At 40.1% G+C, this 19,582-nt stretch overlaps 1 protein-coding gene across 1 annotated transcript; it reads left to right on the forward strand.

Moving 5' to 3' along the window:
- Positions 1-3,990, forward strand: LOC137891173 (zymogen granule membrane protein 16-like). Its single transcript, XM_068735651.1, has 6 exons — positions 1-45; positions 242-320; positions 1,705-1,834; positions 2,544-2,643; positions 3,015-3,104; positions 3,198-3,990. Exons 2-6 carry the CDS (start codon positions 272-274, stop codon positions 3,333-3,335), a joined length of 507 nt encoding a protein of 168 aa, XP_068591752.1. The 5' UTR covers positions 1-45; positions 242-271; the 3' UTR covers positions 3,336-3,990.
- Positions 3,991-19,582: the final 15,592 nt, after the last annotated feature.

Genomic DNA, 19,582 nt, shown 5'->3' on the forward strand with positions numbered 1-19,582 from the left:
CCTTCGCTCAGGACTCAAGCTGTTTTCAGGAGATCTAGACTGCAGGTGAGTTTCAACATCTGTATCTGCACGTTTTAAATGTGACGTTTATTAGTATGTTACTGTGGCTACTGGCCCAAATCATTTAAATTCTAATGGTTCTCTGATTATTAACAAACAAATGACCAATTGGTTTCATGTCTAAAGAATTATTGAAATCATAGGATGATAATGATGATGATGAATTAGTTTCTTATTCCAGTGTTGTCTCCGGACGTCTTCACACACCAGAATGTTTTCCTTCCTGATCGTCGCTCTGCTCTGCTCCAGCTGCCTGGCTGGTAAGGTTTCAACCCATCTTCAGTCTTTTTATGCCAATTTCATACTTTTTACACAAACATCTCTGGAGCTTCTAATAAGATATTTGTATATTAACAGTTAAGTCAAGTTGAGTCAAAGAGCAGTAGCTTCCTCTTGTCTACTCAGCTGGTCTTGTAATTTCCCCCCGGTGACACTCAAGTGGAGCCACGCATCGCTGTGTGCTTGGCTGACATCTCGAAGTGGATGGTGACACACCACCTGAAGCTGAACCTGGACAAAACCGAGCTACTGTTCCTCCCGGAAAAGTGTTGCCCGCACCGAGACCTGTACATCACCATTGATGATACCGTGGTGACGCCAACTCGGATTGCGAAGAATCTGGGTGTGACCCTAAATGACCAACTGACGTTCTCAGTTCGGATCGCGGCGCACACGCTCCCGGTGGAATCAAATATGTACTTTACCTATGTGTGTGTAAAGAATATTGATATGAAATATGAAAAACAACCAGTAGTCAATGTGTAAACATTTCATCCGTTACACGCTACTGCAGATTCCTGCTCTACAACATCAGGAGGATTCGCCCCTTCCTCACTGACGAGACAGCGCAGGTGCTCATCCAGGCTCTTGTCATCTCCTGCCTGGACTACTGCAACTCTCTACTTGCCGGAGCCCCGGCGTCAGTCATCAGACCTCTGGAGCTTGTCCAGAAAGCTACAGCTCGCCTGGTGTTCAATCGCCCCAAGTTCTCCCACACAACTTCCCTTCTCCATTCTCTACACTGGCTACCTGTAAGAGCTCGCATCCAGTTTAAGTCTCTGATGCTAGCCTACAGGGCACTGAAAGGAACAGTTTCTTCCTATCTCCAGGCCATGGTCAAGCCCTACACCCCCGCCCGACCACTTCGCTCTGCTGCCTCGGGGCGTTTGGTTGCCCCGTCGCTCAGAGGTCCCGGTGGCCGATCGACCCGGTCACGTCTGTTTTCTGTCCTGGCCCCACAGTGGTGGAATGAAGTCCCCACTGACGTCAGGACAGCAGAGTCACTGCCCATCTTTCGGCGCAGGCTGAAAACTCACCTCTTCAAGAACTACTACCCTGAGCCTTCCACTTAGCATTCATTGTATTGTATTAGCACTTATTGTTTTCACATCAGTTTGTTGCACTTATTGTATTCGTATTAGTTTGTTTTTGCACTGTACTTTGGCTCTGGTTTTTGCTCTAGTTTATGCTCTTAGATGATTGTGTAAACAAGGAGATGTACTCATGATTTCTGGTGACTAGTAGTTCTCTTGAATACCTAGTTGAATACACTTACTGTAAGTTGCTTTGGATAAAAGCGTCTGCTAAATGACTGTAATGTAATGTAATGTAATATCACTTAATATCTTTGTTTTACTTCTCCAGCTCCCATGAGTTCCTACTCCTACTCTCCTTCTGTTGGAGGAGGTTCTGGCACTTCTTTCTCCACAGAAGGAGGAAACGGAAGGATCAGAGGGATCAGAGTCTGGGATCATAGTAACGCTTACATCAGTGGGTCAGTCTGTCCTCCCTCTTGTTCTGATATGTTAAGGACTGTACAGAAATTATTAAGGGGTGAAGGGATCAAAAAAGAAGGAGTGTTATGTATTTTCTGTTTAAGCTGAAGGGAGGGTGGTCTGAATTTTTTTCTCAGAGCAGGCATGTGTCATTCATTCATTTTTCTCCATTAGATTGATATTGTATTTCAGCTTGACCAGAGCCTGTCACTGACAGTAGTAAGAACTGCTCAGTTATAGCTCTAGATCAAAAGCACAGTAGCTGTAGCATTTGATTAACAAACTATTCTATGTTCCCATATTATCTGTGTGCAATTTGGGGTATATTTTGAAATTTATTTAATAACAAGTTCATGAAACACCATTTTGAATCATATATGCATCCTAAATTTCTATGATTAAATAAGTTGTACTAACTTAATGCTGTTGTATTATTATTGTTAGTTGAATGTTGCAGTTTTCTCTTCTAAGTCAAAGGGAGGGTCTATTGAAAGTTATTGAAATGCTGGAGACGGTCTTGCTCTTTTAAAAAGTGAATCATATGGTTCTGCCTCCTCTTAATAACCTGCTCTTTAACATTTGCTCTATATTCTACTCGTTGTACAAAGATCCAGCTACATTATGAATGTGGATCATTTTTTTCTACCTGATCATGTCCTCTTATGTATATAATCAGTGTTTTTCTCTCTCTTGTGTCTGACCTTGCAGTATCCAGGTGCGCAACGGTGCCATTTGGGGTAAAGTAGTTGGTCGTGTAGCAGGCTATGCACAAGAGCTGGACCTCTATGATGGAGAGACCATTGTTCAGGTCAGAGAGTCACTGATACTAAAATATGAGTTTAGTCTGAACAGAGAAAAGACAACCTCGGAAAAGAAACTTTAAAAATATATATATATATATATATATATATATATATTTTTCTGTAAAATTGTATTATTTTGATAAGACAATGTAATGCAATATTTTTTGACATTCATATATATTTTAGTTTCTTTATTATCATACACATTTGTTCATGATACTGGTCCAAGGAATATTACTAGGAGTAGCATTTATTATATATTGGATATATTTTATAATATTTATATTACACTATATCCATTCATGATTATGTAATAAAACAAATTGAATTAACCACATGTACCAACTGTGTTAATGAGATCTCTGTCATGTTTCAGGTCTCTGGAAAATACCGCTATGACTACATCTATCAGATATATTTTGTGACCTCCAGAGGGCGCTTTCTGGTCGCCGGCCAGCCAACACATGTAATTATCTTCTATCCTTTATGTTTGTTACATTTACCAATACTAATACTCATGGTCATGTGTTAACTTTTACATTTTGATGCTTTGTTACAGACCACTTTTAACTTCTACCCAGTGAACCCGAAGGCGGAGCTCAAGCTGCTCAGTGGCCGCTCCAATGGTGCAGGGATTACTTCATTGGGTGCTCACTGGGATGTCATCATGGATCAAAACCAAACCACATACGCCTAATGAACAGCAATTAATAGTCCAATACTGATTAATATTCATTATGGGAGAAGTCAACCTATATTTTTATGAAGAAATGATTTAGTCTATCGTGCTACATGTATTAACATATGTGCACTGGGTAATATTATACCAGAATGGTTTATTAACAAAACAAAAACAACAGAATAACTGGTGACTGTTAAAGATCAACTCAGTTTGTGACTCTGTGTGATTCAGTCAAACACACAGGATCTACTCAACGTGCACTTTATAGAGGATACTTTTATATATCAGATGAAGGAGCTTTAACTAACAGCATTTTGCACATCTGCAGCATTGAAGGAAACAAAGCAGAGATTTATTGTACTGAATACCAAATGTATGTTGAGAAATGCTAACAGTGCAAGATATTGTACAAATGACTGTTATTATTATTTCTGTGGGTTCTCTGGGTTATTAGAGAAATGTTTTGTCCAAGCTATATTAAATGATGTGGCACGTAACATAATCTTGTATTTTATGTAAGATACTTTTATGCTATTGTGACCTAAGTGCTAGTATCCAAAAATGAATAGAAAAACTAAATAAAGAAAACCTGTTTGGTTGCAACTGACGAAGAAAAAAATCAAAGAAAAATATTTTAGGCAAATAATAATCGTCTGTATAACAAAGTAAACTCAATGTCTCCTTCTTATTTGTGTGTCCTCTGACAGCTGACTGCTTATTCATGTGTGTGACACTACAGTACATTCAACCTCAAACACACAATAGCAAACATGCTGAAAATATGTATTATCATTGTACTATTTTGCTCAGAGTCCACTGTTATCTTGACTACCCTATGTCCTCAATGAGCTAAACTTCACTACTGTTTCATTACATAGTCCACAAAAGCTTGATGATAACTTACAAAAGGCCCCTAAAGCATTGAAAAAATAAGCAACTCAGCTGTATAGACTAATATGTACTGTGTCCTTCTACTTAAGTGGAGAAACTGATGATTAAAGCATTTTTTCCCCCAGAAAACTACTTAAAGGGGCATTCCACTGACTATCCCACCATGTGTATTTGTTCATATTTGTAGAATATGAACTCCGAAGATCATCATTCCCTAAATAAAATACAGACGACATAAACTCGCTGTCCAGATTGAAGAAAGTTTATGCTTGTGCAGAGTGCAATTACATTGTTTGCACAAATCCTAGATAACACTGCACATGTGGTTGTTATATATTCCTGTTTTTCTTTGAAAACTCAGTTTCAGCCTTTGTGGCACTGGGCTGCTCTTGTCTTGTTGTGTGTACTTTGGACATACAAACTTCAGTGATGTTTTTTTAATATACTCTACAATTCTGTTCCGTAAACTTCTCTCTCAACAGATCATATTGTCAGGCATGCTCCTACTACATATGCTGTCCAGCTGTTGTAGTTGTGTCGCCCTCTGGTGGCGTCATTACTACAACTGCTGGCACATGACACTGACTTCAGATTACATTACATTACAGTCATTTAGCAGACGCTTTTATCCAAAGCGACTTACAATTCGCTTACAATATCTACCGTAGGCACAGCTATGGGAGCAATTTTGGGGTTAAGTGTCTTGCTCAAGGACACATTGACATGAGACTAGCGGAGCAGGAGCTATCACTGAATATCAATATCACTGAAGGAAAACGTTTCCTGGTGTGAAATATGACTTTAAGCAGGGTTGGTTTCTTTTCAAATAAATTCTAAGGATATCAGTTTAACATCACAATCTGCCGAGTTACTGAGATGTTTCAGAGCATCTGCCACACTTAGATCAGCATCTAATGCATCTGTGATTTCAAGTTCTGCTAATATAAAGTATGATCCCACAGTCTGTCTTAAAATTATGTGTACGTGTGTCTGCAATTAGATTATACTGTTTCTTTACTTGTTGCAATCCTTTGCAATCAGATTACTCCAACTGTGGTCTTCTCTGCCTCTGCATGGCAGCCGAACACCATTATAATCCGGCCAGTCTTTGTTTTTTATCATAGTAGTACAATAACATTGATGTACCCTTCTGTTCAGACATGTTCATTTCTTGTAATATGGAACATTGATCCTTTGGACTTTCATGAATGCACTGCACCATCATTTGTGCTTATTATTATATGTATTTATTAGTATGTATATATTTTTCAAATATGTATGTGTAACTAGTATATTTATACATTTATCTAAATATATCAAGCATCTTAAAATGTTCTTCAGGATGAATAAAGTTGAAAAACTACTGTGAATGTTGATGTGTGTGTTGATCTGAATATTTGTGAATTATTTTTATTATTATTATTATTATTATTAATAATAATATTAGTAGTAGTAATAGTAGTAGTAGTAGTAGTAGCAGTAGTGGTAATATCAGTGTCTCTTTCAATCTCTTTGTAATCGTCATATAGACCGCAATGCGGTCTGAAGGAGGAAGGCACCCAGAGTGTTGGTTGTGTACGACTTATAAAGGCCTTGAGCACATGGTGGGGTAGGAGGAGTTCATCATTAAGACATTTGGACAACAGTGACCATTCTTTGATTGACCATTGAAAGGTTCAATGGCTGTACCCCACTCCATGGTTTTGGAGACGGACTGCTTTGCTTAGTGTGTGCATTGGCATGTTATGTTGAATGCCATCAGGTGCGCTGAACAGCTGTACATATTTGTGTTGGCACATCCTGATGCATGCATGCTTGTGATTGGAGTATTACCCATGAAGTCCAGTAGAGGGCTCTACCTTTGCTTATAGAACCAGGGTTACAATATCAAAGAAGAAAATCAGCAAGTGTTAGAAGGGCTGAATTGTTTGCGAAATCGTGAATTCCTTTTAAACGGACTGGCCTGGTCATTGGGTGTTAGAGGCACCATATTGCTGCTTAGTAGAACAATGAATAAAAAAAGACAAAAAACGTAACTTGAGAGACATAGGGCTCTGTGTCTCTTGTAAGATGGAGCCGGCTGCACGGACGTGCAGTTATGACATACCTACACACGTACACCCACACATCGCCATGCAGAGTAAGAGGTAACACAAGGATGTCGTAAGACTTGTAGGGGCTTTCCATGTAACCAGGTTGTAAGGGCATTTAAAACCTCTTTAATCTCCTCCCTTTCCGTTCTGACCGCTTGCCCACGCAAACTACGTCATTAAACATGGCCATGTTAGGTATCCCAGCATGCACGAAATTCTCATCTTTAGAAAGAAGTCCGACCTGGGTATAGGGGCGAAAGACCAATTGAACCAGTAGCTGGTTCCCTCCGAAGTTTCCTTCAAGATAGCTGATGCTCACAGTTTTTCCCCTCTGCATTCACGTGAATATGTTGTATAGAAAGTGTTCAATCATAATTCTCGTGGTGGCCACGTTACCTGAAGACAACGTTGTTGAGGAAGGTCCTCAGCCTTCTTTGTGATGCTGTCACTCATGATGACACGCCCCTCTCAGTTGAAGCCACGCCCCCACGCTAGATCAGGGTCAAAAGTCTGAACTGAAAAAAACAATCTGAAAGTGAAAAAAAGATTTTAAACCAAAAAAAAAAGTTTAATCCGAAAATATAAAATCTGAAACTGAAAAATACAAGACCTCAAATATCAAAATATATATGAAAGTGAAAAATAAAAAAAATAAATGTATTTAAAAAAAATCCAGAACTGAATCAAAATTATATTCAACCCAAAAAAACTTTTCATTCACTTATTTTTATTTTGAATACATTGCTGTATTTTTCAATGTTCAAGACCATAACTTGAACTTTCATGTTCAAATTATTTTTTCAAATGATCAAAACATTTGACCTGGATTGAGCTCCATACATAACCGCTGCAAGTCGGGTCTTACAGCATTTCGACGGCGAAAGATACAGTACAGACCCGACTTTACTAGTGAATGTGCTAGCGGATGTTACCATGGTGGTAGCTAGTGGCTTCAGAAAAGGCAATTATTTATATCATAAACCTAATGGAGCAATAAGCAATAAGCCGTCAACCAACGTGGTCAATATTTTCACTTTTCATGTGCGTTTTTTTTCTGATGATTCATTATGGTGTGTTTGTGTCTAAAATGACTTTGGCGATCATAATGATGCCGGTTTTCAATAGTGCACTATGTTAGCATCTGGCTAAGCGTTGTATGTTCACTGACAGTAATGTATTGAAGCCAGGAGACCGAGCTATCTTTACCGTGCCTTGAAAACGTGGATTTGCTTTGTTATTGTTTGACTGCATTTCATTAGTAACAGCTAGCGATACGTTTAGGCGTGTCAAGCCCCTCGTCTAGAGGAGACTTCAGGTTTTCTAACGATGTATTGCATGTGCAAATTGAGCTTTCCTGTGGGCGTTAAAGTCACACGTAACTGAGCTACCCGCATACTGGGTCGTGGCTATTACGTGGCTATTACACACAGCAAGTCTACTATTACAGATACCACGTCTTCCACCATATATACTTAGTTTTTGCAATTTACAATGGCTAACAATAAAAGGAAAATAATATAATACAAAACTGTAAAGGAAAAATCACCTTTAGTGTGTCAGAATATTATTTGGTTACCATGTGTCCGTTTGTGTCTCCACATTTCTTTTTAGAGCTCCGCCTGGATCTTTTCATGAAAAAAACACTGTAGGATGGTCATATGTAGCACACTGAAATACTGTATGTCATTTCATATTTCTTGCTGATTTAATATCAGTTTGTCTATGTAAACTCATTTGCTTTAAATATGTGTTTAAGTTCATTCATATTTGTATCACTTCAGTTGTTAATAACATTACTTAACTGTATGCTTACTAACTGTAAAGGGAAGAAAGTTGTTGTACTGACCCTTTAAAAGAGAGCGCTGTCGCTTTAAGAGTTTTTAGAGAACGTGATGTATGCAGGCTGAAGGCAAAATGTGCTTGTGCTTAACCGTGGGATTTGTAAATAAAAGTTGCAAAACGAAGATGGACGTGTTTTTGGACAGTTCGTTTTAAGGGTGCAACATCATTTTTGGTGTTTCCGCCCGGTCTAAGCAAGTTTTCAGACGGAAAAAGGTGCGTTTTTGTGAACAACGAGTGTAGCTGAGCTAGCTTGTTACGTCGGCTAACAGCAGCTACCAGCTCACCGATGCAGCAGAAAAGACACACGTGGAAGGAAATGAAACAAAGCACTCTTGCTTTCTTCATGCTGTAAGTAATTCAAAGACTGAGCAAAGATAGACAGTGAGTGGGAATCGCTACTAGCTGATGTTGAGAAGAAACTTGTAACTTTATCAGTAACAGATCTCAGTGCCGTAAGTCAGGAGCTAGGACTTCAGCCCATTGAGGAGATAACATCTTCATGTCGGTTACTGAGAAGGCTGATCCCGGGTTACCTGGAGAGTGAAGAAGTTACTGGTTTGGAGGATACAATATTTTCAGTACTTTTAGCCACAAACGATTTTATTGACAACTTGAGAAAAGAGACTGACGATGCTGGTGGACAGAATGTATCGGCAGGTGTGGAGGAGATGAGTGGGCAGCCAGAGGCAGTTATGGGACGCCCCCTGTCGACGGTAAATGGTACTACACCGCAACCAGCTTTGTCACCACAGAGGCCAAGCAGTTTAACAGGCTCAGTAAGAGACTCAGAACAAACCAGAAACAACGTGAATATGCATCCCATGTACAGGAAGGATTTCAGGATTATTGGTCAAATTGGTGAAGTGGGACAAAAAGACAAGCTGAGTTACTTGGAGAGCAGACAAAAACTATCGCTGAACTCTATAAGACAAGTCCTTAGGACTCACTTCATAGAGAAAGATGCCACAGAACTTTATCATTCACTGACCCGTGCTGTCCAAGAGCCAAAAGAAACTCCTGTGCAGTTTCTAATCCGCACTATGGACCTCAGACAGAAAGTTGTATTTGCTTCAGAAAGAGCCAAGGTAGGGCTGAAGTATAACCCAGAACTCATACAGACCCAGTTCTTGCAAACATTGGTGACAGGGATACAAGATGATGCTGTACGTACCAATGTCAAGCCTTATCTGCAGGATCCAGCTGTACAGGACAAAGTGTTACTCGACAAAATGAGCGCTGCTTACAGTGTGGAACTGGAGAGGAGAAATAAACTCTTATCTGTCTCCAAACCAAAAGGAGTGAAAGTGGCCATGGTTCAAGAAGAGGAGAACAGTGAAGTTGAGCAGGTTAGTGGTGTGAAGAACAATAAAAGCCACACAGCTAAGCCTAACCCTATACTTGAGAAGCTTGATGCTGGTAATAAAGTGATCTGTGAAGCTCTCCAGAACCTCACTACTCATGTGGCTAGTCTCAACCAAGCAAAGAGAAATAAAGAAGAAGACAAACCAGCTAAAACTAAGCAGAACAACTCTAGTAGTGCGACACAAAGTGTTCTGAGTGTGAAAAATCTAACCCAGAGAGCCGATGTACTCACTGTTACAAGTATGGCAGCAGTGAACATTGGGCTACTGGCTGTCGAAAGAGAAAAGATACTACCGCCAGCACATGCAAAATAGAAGTGGCCGATGTTAACATGAACAATGATGCTATGCTAACTAGTCAGGCCATATTGACAAGAAAACAAGAAAGAACAGCAAAGTTAGTAGGACGCAAAAGTCTTGTCCAGTGTAACCTTGGTGGAGTTCAGACTACAGTGTTATGGGATACAGGATCCCAAGTGTCTATTGTTGACATGGACTGGAAAAAGACACACTTGCCAGATGCTGAGATTCGACCAGTGCAACAGCTCTTTGATGAGGGTATATTGGATCTCTCCGCTGCAAATGGGACAAAGATACTTTATGAGGGATGGATAGGAGTGAAGTTCAGCCTACCAGAAAATAAGGACAGTGAACTACTAGTGCCGCTATTGGTGACCACAAACCCGCTTGCAAAACCAATAATAGGGTTCAATGTGATTGAAGAGTTAGCACAGACCAACCTGTCTACTAACAGAACAGTGGAAAGCAAATTTGTGCACAGTCTTGGATCAGCCCTCGATGTCGGACACAAAAAGGCAAGAGCAGTATATTCAGTTCTGAAGAAGCAGAAAAGCATCTCAGAGAGTCAGATTGCAAGGCTGGGAAGACAGGATGTTATCATCCCAACGCACAAGATGGTAAAGGTGGTCTGTGGGAAACTCAACAAGAGCATATTAAGGGAGCAGTATGCAATACTGGAACCAAATGAAGACACACCATGGCCTGCTGGACTGGATATAAAGCAACAGCTAGTACAGGTACCTAGTGAAGATAAAGCCACCATGTTGGTTGTGATTGAAAACAACACAGATGATGACATCAGAGTACAAAACAGAACTGTACTTGGTTGGTTAGATGCTGTAAAGGAAGTTAAGGAAAAAGCCACATCTGAAACGCAAAATGAAAATGCAGATTTGAGCGAAAATGAACAAGTGAGACCATGTCAGGAAACAACAGTCGGAAGTTGTAATGAAAGTAGACCAGAAAAGCAACTCTGGGATCCACCTGTCGATCTCTCTCACCTAACATCAGAGCAGCAACACAAAGTGAGATGGATGCTGAGGAAAGAGAGCGAAGTTTTCGCAAGGGATGATTGGGACACTGGATGTATTCCTGATCTGCAGATGAAAATACGTTTGAAGGATGACATCCCAGTGACAAAGACATACAATTCCATCCCACGTCACCTGTATGAGGAAGTGAAAAAACACATACAAGACCTCCTCAGCAGAGGATAGATCCAGAAGTCAACCTCTTCCTACTCATCACCAATCGTGATTGTGAGGAAAAAGGATTCGACTATCAGACTCTGTGTAGACTATCGACAGCTGAATGAAAAGACACATTCTGATCGACATCCCATCCCAAGAATCCAGGAAATCTTGGAGAATCTTGGAGGAAACTCATGGTTCACAGTGCTTGATCAAGGTAAAGCCTATCATCAGGGCTTCGTCAGTGAAGAGTGCCGTACATGCACTGCCTTCATCACGCCCTGGGGATTATATGAATGGCTCAGGATCCCCTTTGGACTGACAAATGCTCCTGCTGCTTTCCAGCGGTACATGGAAGGTTGCCTTGGAGACCTGAGAGATGAGGTATGCGTGCCTTACCTTGATGACGTCTTGGTGTTTAGTAAGAACTTTGACCTCCATGTAGAGAATGTGAGAAAGGTGCTGCAAAGGCAAAAGGGCTGTGGAATCAAACTCAGACCAAAGAAATGTGACTTCTTTAAAAAGGAAGTTTGCTATGTGGGACGTGTCATTTCAGAGGAGGGATATCAAATGAACCCGACAGAGGTAGAGGCTGTTCAAGCTCAGAAAAAAAGAAAACCAAAAACAGTCAGAGAGGTGAGATCCCTGGTTAGCTTCTTGGGCTACTACAGGTCATTCATTGCTGATTTTTCCAGGATTGCCAAGCCTCTTTATGAGCTACTGTCGCACCCAAAGACTGAGAAGAAACCGATAAAGAAGGGTCGCGGCCGTCGTTCTCCCCAGCTGCCTCCATCTCAGCCAGTGGAGTGGACAGCACTACATCAGCAAGTGTTGGATAGACTGGTTGACACACTGTCAGATCCTCCAGTAATGGCATATCCTGATCTTGAGAAGCCATTTGTGCTACATGTTGATGCATCTGAGGAAGGTCTTGGAGCCGTTTTGTATCAGCTTCAAGAGGGAACATTGAGAGTGATAGGATACGGATCGAGAACACTCACTCCAACAGAGAAGAATTACAGACTCCATTCAGGGAAGCTGGAATTCTTAGCTCTCAAATGGGCTGTAACTGAACGATTCTGTGATTATCTCTTCCATGCCCCACACTTCACGGTGTATAGCGATAATAACCCCCTGACGTATGTGATGAAAACAGCAAAACTAAATGCGGTGGGACATCGCTGGGTGTCAGAGTTAGCAGATTTCCGCTTCACTCTGAAATACAGACCAGGAACTGTCAACCGTGATGCAGACTTCTTATCCCGTCAACCAGCAGAAATGGACCAGATGATAAAAGAATGCACAGAGCAGTGTAAACCAGACGACATCGCAGCAGTTGTAAAACCACTACCTCAACATTCTCTGGTTAAACTGCAACCCCCATTTGGTTGCTCCCTCTTATCAAAGCAAAAGGCCTGAGATACCCCATATGGTCCTGTTACCACTCTCTTTACACAATCATATGTCACATGTATAATTTTGTTAGTGAGTAAGGCACATAAACTAAATCACAGTAGAAATGTACTAGCACAACTAAATTTTCTATCACAAACTACATGAGGAAATGGGACATTTAGGAGCTGACAGGATGATATCTTTAGCCAGAGAGAGATTTTTTTGGCCAAAAATGAGAGAGGAAATTGAACATTGTGTGCCGGTGCTTGAAACAGAAAAAGCCAAACAGAAAAACAAGAACACCGCTGCAAAGCATAACGACATCAGCACCTTTTGAAATGATTTCCATTGATTATCTGCACCTGGAGAGAAGCAAAGGTGGTGTGGAATACATTCTGGTGATAGTTGACCACTTTACAAAGTTTGCACAGGCTTATGCAACACCAAATAAGTCAGGCAAGACAGCTGCACGCAAGATCTTTGATGACTTCATTTTGAGATTCGGCTTCCCAGCCAAAATTCACCATGACCAGGGAAGGGAATTTGAAAATGAGTTGTTCAAGAAACTGCAAAGCTACAGTGGGATACGACATTCAAGGACAACCCCGTATCATCCTCAGTCCAACCCAGCTGAGCGATTTAACAGAACTTTGTTGAGTATGCTCCGGACACTGGAAGAGACACAAAAACCTAACTGGAAAGACCATTTGAACTAAGTGGTTCATGCATATAACTCCACTGTCCATGAATCAACAGGATTTTCCCCTTTTTTTCTGCTGTTTGGTAGAGAGCCTACTTTACCCATTGATCTGATGTTTCCCAGAGAACAAGCAAGTCCACAGTCTCATGCGGGATATGCTGAGAAATGGCGAGGGTCAATGCAGGAAGCCTATAACATTGCACAGGAAAACATGAGAAAAGCTGCTGAAAGAGGACAAAAACAATACAACCAGAGAGCATGGAGTTCTGTACTTGAACCTGGAGATCATGTACTGATCAGAAACCTGTCCGAGAGTGGAGGACCAGGAAAGATACGTGCCTACTGGGAAAACAAAGTACATGTGGTCAAAGACAGAAGAGGAGTAAACAGTCCTGTGTATGTTGTGAAACCTCTGGATGGAGAAGATAGAGAGAGAATCCTTCACAGAAATCTTCTGTTACCTTGTCCTTACCTTGTTGATGAACAGAGCATCAAACACCAGAAAGAAAGAAATAAGGACCATAAGAAAGAGAAGGATAACAATCCAAAACCGAGAGTATATGCTCAGACTTACCATGGAGACTCTGAGAGTTTAAGCGACGAAGAATATGCTTTGTGGGTGCCTAGACATAGTCAAAAGACTCACCTTAACCCTCAAGCTCCAGTCTTCAAGCCCACAACAAAACGACTTTCCAGAGTAGAAACTCAGGCTGAAGGACCCATTCAGAACGAAAGGAGTCAGCCACAGGATGAGGACACTACTCAGGACAGAGGTCAAATGGGGGAGACAATACTTCAGGAGCAGAAGATGAGTCAGAGTCAACACTCATATTCTGAGGAAGAACCAGAACACCAAGTGTATGAAAATGATGCAGTGTCTTCAGAGGACGACCATGAACCTGAGAGAGCCAGACATTCTACAAGGACACGCCAACCAAGATGTATCCTTACGTATAATGAATTAGGGAAACCTAGTGTTACACACTTGAGAAAGTAGAGAATTGAACATAAAGTGTTTGAGTTCATAGTCAGGAACACAGCTAATGTGAATTTGAGTATTAATATTTGTTTGAATGATATTTGCCAAGTAATACAGTTGCAGTAATTCATTAGTCATTCAGAAATTAATTTCTTGAAATTTAAAGAAAAAGCACAAGTTTATTTGCAGAAAAAGTGGTGTTACAATGTAACAAGGTGACACAAAAGGTATTCTGTGAGTAATTGTACTACATGTTAAAGCATGTATAATGTTAATGTACATTAAGTAGTAGTTGGAATGGTAGATATTGCCATATGTGACTTAATGGACTTGGGAGGCCTACCAATGTACCGAAAGATTAAGACAATACAACCAGACAGGAAAATAAATAGTTGCCTATCTATCCTGTGGTCATGCTGTGGTAGTCATCAGATGTGTAGCTATTGACAGTTGTATGATAATGTAACTGTATACTAGTCAGTACTCATTTCATGATGTTCAAATGTGTTATCTTGATGTTAAACTAATGGTGATACCACCCAAAGAAAAATATGTTTCCAATATTTGATTATTTTAGTGGGGGAGGGTGTAGCACACTGAAATACTGTATGTCATTTCATATTTCTTGCTGATTTAATATCAGTTTGTCTATGTAAACTCATTTGCTTTAAATATGTGTTTAAGTTCATTCATATTTGTACCACTTCAGTTGTTAATAACATTACTTAACTGTATGCTTACTAACTGTAAAGGGAAGAAAGTTGTTCTACTGACCCTTTAGAAGAGAGTGCTGTCGCTTTAAGAGTTTTTAGAGAACGTGATGTATGCAGGTTGAAGGCAAAATGTGCTTGTGCTTAACCATGGGATTTGTAAATAAAAGTTGCAAAACGAAGATGGACGTGTTTTTGGACAGTTCATTTTAAGGGTGCAACACATACTTTGTCCCATCTTCAAATTTGAGGCAGGTGTTCACTGATAGTGTAGTTACAGCCATATACTGTCCTTTACCTGTACAGATACAGCCACAGGCAGTTATTTATACTGAAAGATACTTTTTTATTTTAGATGGACAAAAATCTTAAATTTGTACTGACTTCAAAGGCCCACTGCTTTATTTGTATCAATATTTTTTCTCTGTATTCGAACCAAAAATAATATACTTTGAATTGGACGAAATAAACAAGTACAAATTTGACTATTTTGGACGATTCTTTTTCCCTTCTTTTCGGGGACATCGCCACTCCGAGAGAGGGTTATCCTCTTCGGGGGAGGTCTCCCAGCCCCTGTGGTAAGTTGAAGGATTTCCAGCACAGCATACGACTGATGCGACTTTTGCACACATACATATACTCGCATCCGTTTTTCTACAGTTAAGAGAGACCCGGGGAAGCCCCGTTTCAAGCCGCTCCTAAAACGACCGTGAGTTTGGAAGATCTGTTGGGCTCTGAGCAGGGGTAGAAAAATACTTCACTTTATTTTTAAGTATTTAAAAATATTTACAAGACTATAAAATCCGACAGCTATTCGAACAAGAAATTATATTGAAAAGCAGATAAATGTTTTGCGATCAGGAAAATAAAGCGAAAGAACAACTAATTGTGCTTATGTTGGTGATTTGTTACTATTTGAGACAATTAGGAACCAGTAAAGGTTTCTCTTAGCGGAGGCTATCGAGGCAAATTCGGTTGACTGCGCGAGGTAACTCCCCCGCAGCACCTCTCCCTCAGACCAGGTGAGTGAGTCATATAGAGAGAGAACTGGTCCTCCGCCTCTCTCCCCAATCTCGCAGTCCTTCTCTGCACCAGGGGCGCTCACAGAGGGCGACCGGACATCGGGACACGCGTCTCGTTGATCCATGGTCACCCCGGCGGCAGCCCAGGGTCTGCCCGTCGCCGGCAAGGACCTTTCAGTTTGCGCACCCACTTCTGAGGGCTCCTCTTTCACTTCTGTTCGTTTCAAACGGAAGGCATCTTTTACATTTTTAGAACGTGCAGCGGCACCGTGTGCGACACGAGTAAAGAAACAATGGAGGAATTATTTTCTAGTGATGTCATCTCAAACTTTAGCCTCCTCTTTGGACCATTTCTAAAACAACACAATCTTTCCTGCTTGTGTACTTTGAGACCAATAGAGGTTATTTCATGGTTTCATGATGATGCCAGCCACTTCTGTAGGTCATCTTTGCAACGTCTGACAACGTCTAGCTGCAATTTTTGAACCGACTGTTCGACAGCAGTGATCTCATTTTAATTGGAGTTCCCCTGGGTGTGGTTGTCTCTGGCAACACAAACCACAAGACTTCTAACATTTTCACATATTGTCTTGCTCATTTTCTTTCTTTTTTTTTATTGCAAGACAAGAGACAATACATAAACATGACAACAAGAGGACGACAAGACCAGTGAGATACAAGCAAGCTATCATCATTCAGTGTATGGGAGAACAGTGTGATTTCAGAGTGTGTGTGTGTGTGTGTGTGTGTGTGTGTGTGTGTGTGTGTGTGTGTGTGTGTGTGTGCGTGCGTGCCTGAGCCTTTTGAAATGAAAGAAAAAACCATACAAAAGTATATAAATGAAAGGGAAGATGACATAAAATACAAAATAATAATGTGCTTTTAACTTAAAAAACAAAACAAAAAACTAATTCAGGGGCAGTATCGCCCCGTCCACTGGCAGCAAACCACGACCAGGGCACCGTCAGGGAGCTCCAGAACAGGACAGTAGGATCTGTCAGGCCGGGTCAACTGTGTTAAATATTATTTAATTCTTTTAACAGTAATTACTAATTGTAATAACAGTAATTATAATAATAGTGATAATAATTATAATAATATGTAATAACAGCAACATCACAATAATAATATAACATTGTCAGAGATAAACAAAAAACAGAAAAAAAGGATTTTCTAGAAGACTAGAATAAATATGAAGATAACAATGCTCATTTTCTTGATACAATTAAATTATTGTATTTATTTGTCACTATTTCACAGTTGAAGATATATTTTATGGGGTTGTAGATGCTGGTAGGAGTAAACAATTATAGGTGTTTCTATATGTTGTTTATAAATATACAACACTTTACAATCAAATAAACTCATTTACTGTCTTCTAGACGAGACAAGGATATGTTTGATTCTAAATACAATGTAACCTTCAAGTTGTTAACGTCTGTATGACAATATTAAATGTCTGCCGTAGTTTGTACGGGAAGTTGCAAAGAACAATATGTGCGGAAAGTCTTGACGAACACAAAACAGCGTTGCGCGTGGTCAGTAAGGGCAGCTGGTTAAGTCGGCATCGATGTAGACTCACTGTTGGAGAGTTTTTTTAGAGTGCTGCAGGGATGACATATTTTTTGTAGGCCAACCCGAAAGTAAGCATGGCACTGGTTTCCTCAACAAAAAGCGAATGGGATTTTTTCATTGGTTTTTGAATTATTGCAGAAAATAAACTCTGTGGAAAACACAAGATGAACACCACTTGTATGATATTTGAAGCATACCTTATTTCACACATCCAACCAAACCCCATTCAAGAAACCTGCTGACTTCAAGATGAGGGAACCCTACATGCAAAAATGCTATCTCATTTCAGGGTTTTAGGACGTATCCCTGATAGCTCTCTATAACCCACTCCCACTCTCTGCTTATTTGTTTGTAATTATCTGAACCTCAACGCAAACGTGAAAACAGAGTGGTAGTGGGTAGGGATTGGACAAAATGTAACAAATCAATAACAACAAATATAACAAATCAATAATTTAACATCAATAATTAATGTGTATAATGTTGGTTACAGTGGATGTTTTCTAGAGCTAGATGCTTTGCAGGCTATAATAATAACTCGCTAAGAATACCTGGTGACACACCCACACACGCACAAACACGATTACCATCAGTGACTAAGAGACGGACAAATTCCTTGCTCCTACAACAGGTTTTAAGATATTTGAGATGTGGCCGAGCCAAATTAAAGTTCTGCACAAATGTCATGGTACATGTGCAATTCGACAACATCTCAGTCAAGCGAATGGTTTTATCAAACTGATTTCACCCCAAGATGAATAAGCTCACACAGACGTCAATACATCACATAAATAAATTTGCCACATGTGAATCATGAGTGTTTCAGCATAAACATTTATGACAACTTAACACTTAAGAAAACAAGAGTTATTGTCCATCTTCCAACTAATTGTTATATAACAACATATACAACAGTGACAACAGTTGTTCACCTGTATATAGAACAGCAGATTAAATCATCTCTTCTAAGAGATTTACTTAGTTTTTCTAGTAGCCAAAAGACTTCCAGTATTCTTTCTTGAGGTCAGACATGTTTACCGGCAGGGAACATTTCCTTGTCTTGCTCATTTGCATAGTTAAAAAGCAATCCGGTATGAATAAAAGAATGTCACCAGGTACCAGATGTGTAGGTAGGGTGGTCATTTATTGTGCTGTAGGGATGTAATGAAAAACTTTTATAACGCAAAACAAAAGAATAAAATAAACCAGAAAGATCACCTCTCCTTTTTAGACTTTAGGGCTGACCTTTGTTGAACGTGCAAATTGTGTTTTGTAGATTTCATGATTTTATGATGCGCTCACAAAGAAATACACCAGGGATCCATCATAAAACACAATAATGATTCAAGTCAGTCGATACAGTCACATTTACATTTCTGTTCAGTATATTCAACGCTTGTAATTGGGAAATAGATACCTTGGACTTTCATGAAAGCACTACACCTTCTTTTATTTATTTTTACTTGTTAAAGAATGCTGGTATTGTTTTCCCCCCGTGAGTCTGTCTGTGTATGTGTATGTGTGTGTCTGTGTGTGTGTCATCATTGCATCTACTGTAGCGGGAGCTACTGGAGAGGCCGTTTTGAGCACTTTTGCCAGGTGTTTGTATTTCTGTGGGCAGATTATGTCACTGCAATAGCATTTGCAACCATGCAATGCAAGACGCAATCACAAAACTTTACAGATGCGTGTTTGAGATCAAAATGGACGTGGTCCAAGCAAGGGGAGGCACATTAATATAACAGTTACTTAACGGGCTAAACTCAAACCCATTACCAACATGGCTGCCAGAGTTATTGGTCTCCCCAACCCCAACATGGCAGTTTCAAAAAACTTTGAGATAACTTCTTCTACCACTGCCAATACCAACATTCCCAGATAGAGAAAGGGGGGAAAGTAAATTAGTCTGGGGCTCTCAAATCTCTAAATCCACCCCTGAAATACACACCCAAGTCACGGTTACTCATGGTCAGATTAAAGAGAGATTCAACAACCGGTTTAGGTCGGTAAATCACAGTGACTGCTTTCCCGTAAGTGCGGTGCAAACAAAATTCCTGAACTGAAACTTCTAAATAATTTTCTCTTCCTGGTTCTTATTCAAATTGTGTCTTCTATTGTTCAGCTGTCAGAGGCTGTTAATTAAGTAGGAATGTTAGTGGATGTGTGTGCGTGCCTAATGAGGGACGGACACATCTATATAAGTG

The sequence above is a fragment of the Cebidichthys violaceus genome, unplaced genomic scaffold (genome assembly GCF_023349555.1).
Source record: "Cebidichthys violaceus isolate CVI_PGR_0920_01 unplaced genomic scaffold, fCebVio1.0.p SCAF_7, whole genome shotgun sequence".
Classification (NCBI taxonomy): Eukaryota; Metazoa; Chordata; class Actinopteri; order Perciformes; family Stichaeidae; genus Cebidichthys; species Cebidichthys violaceus.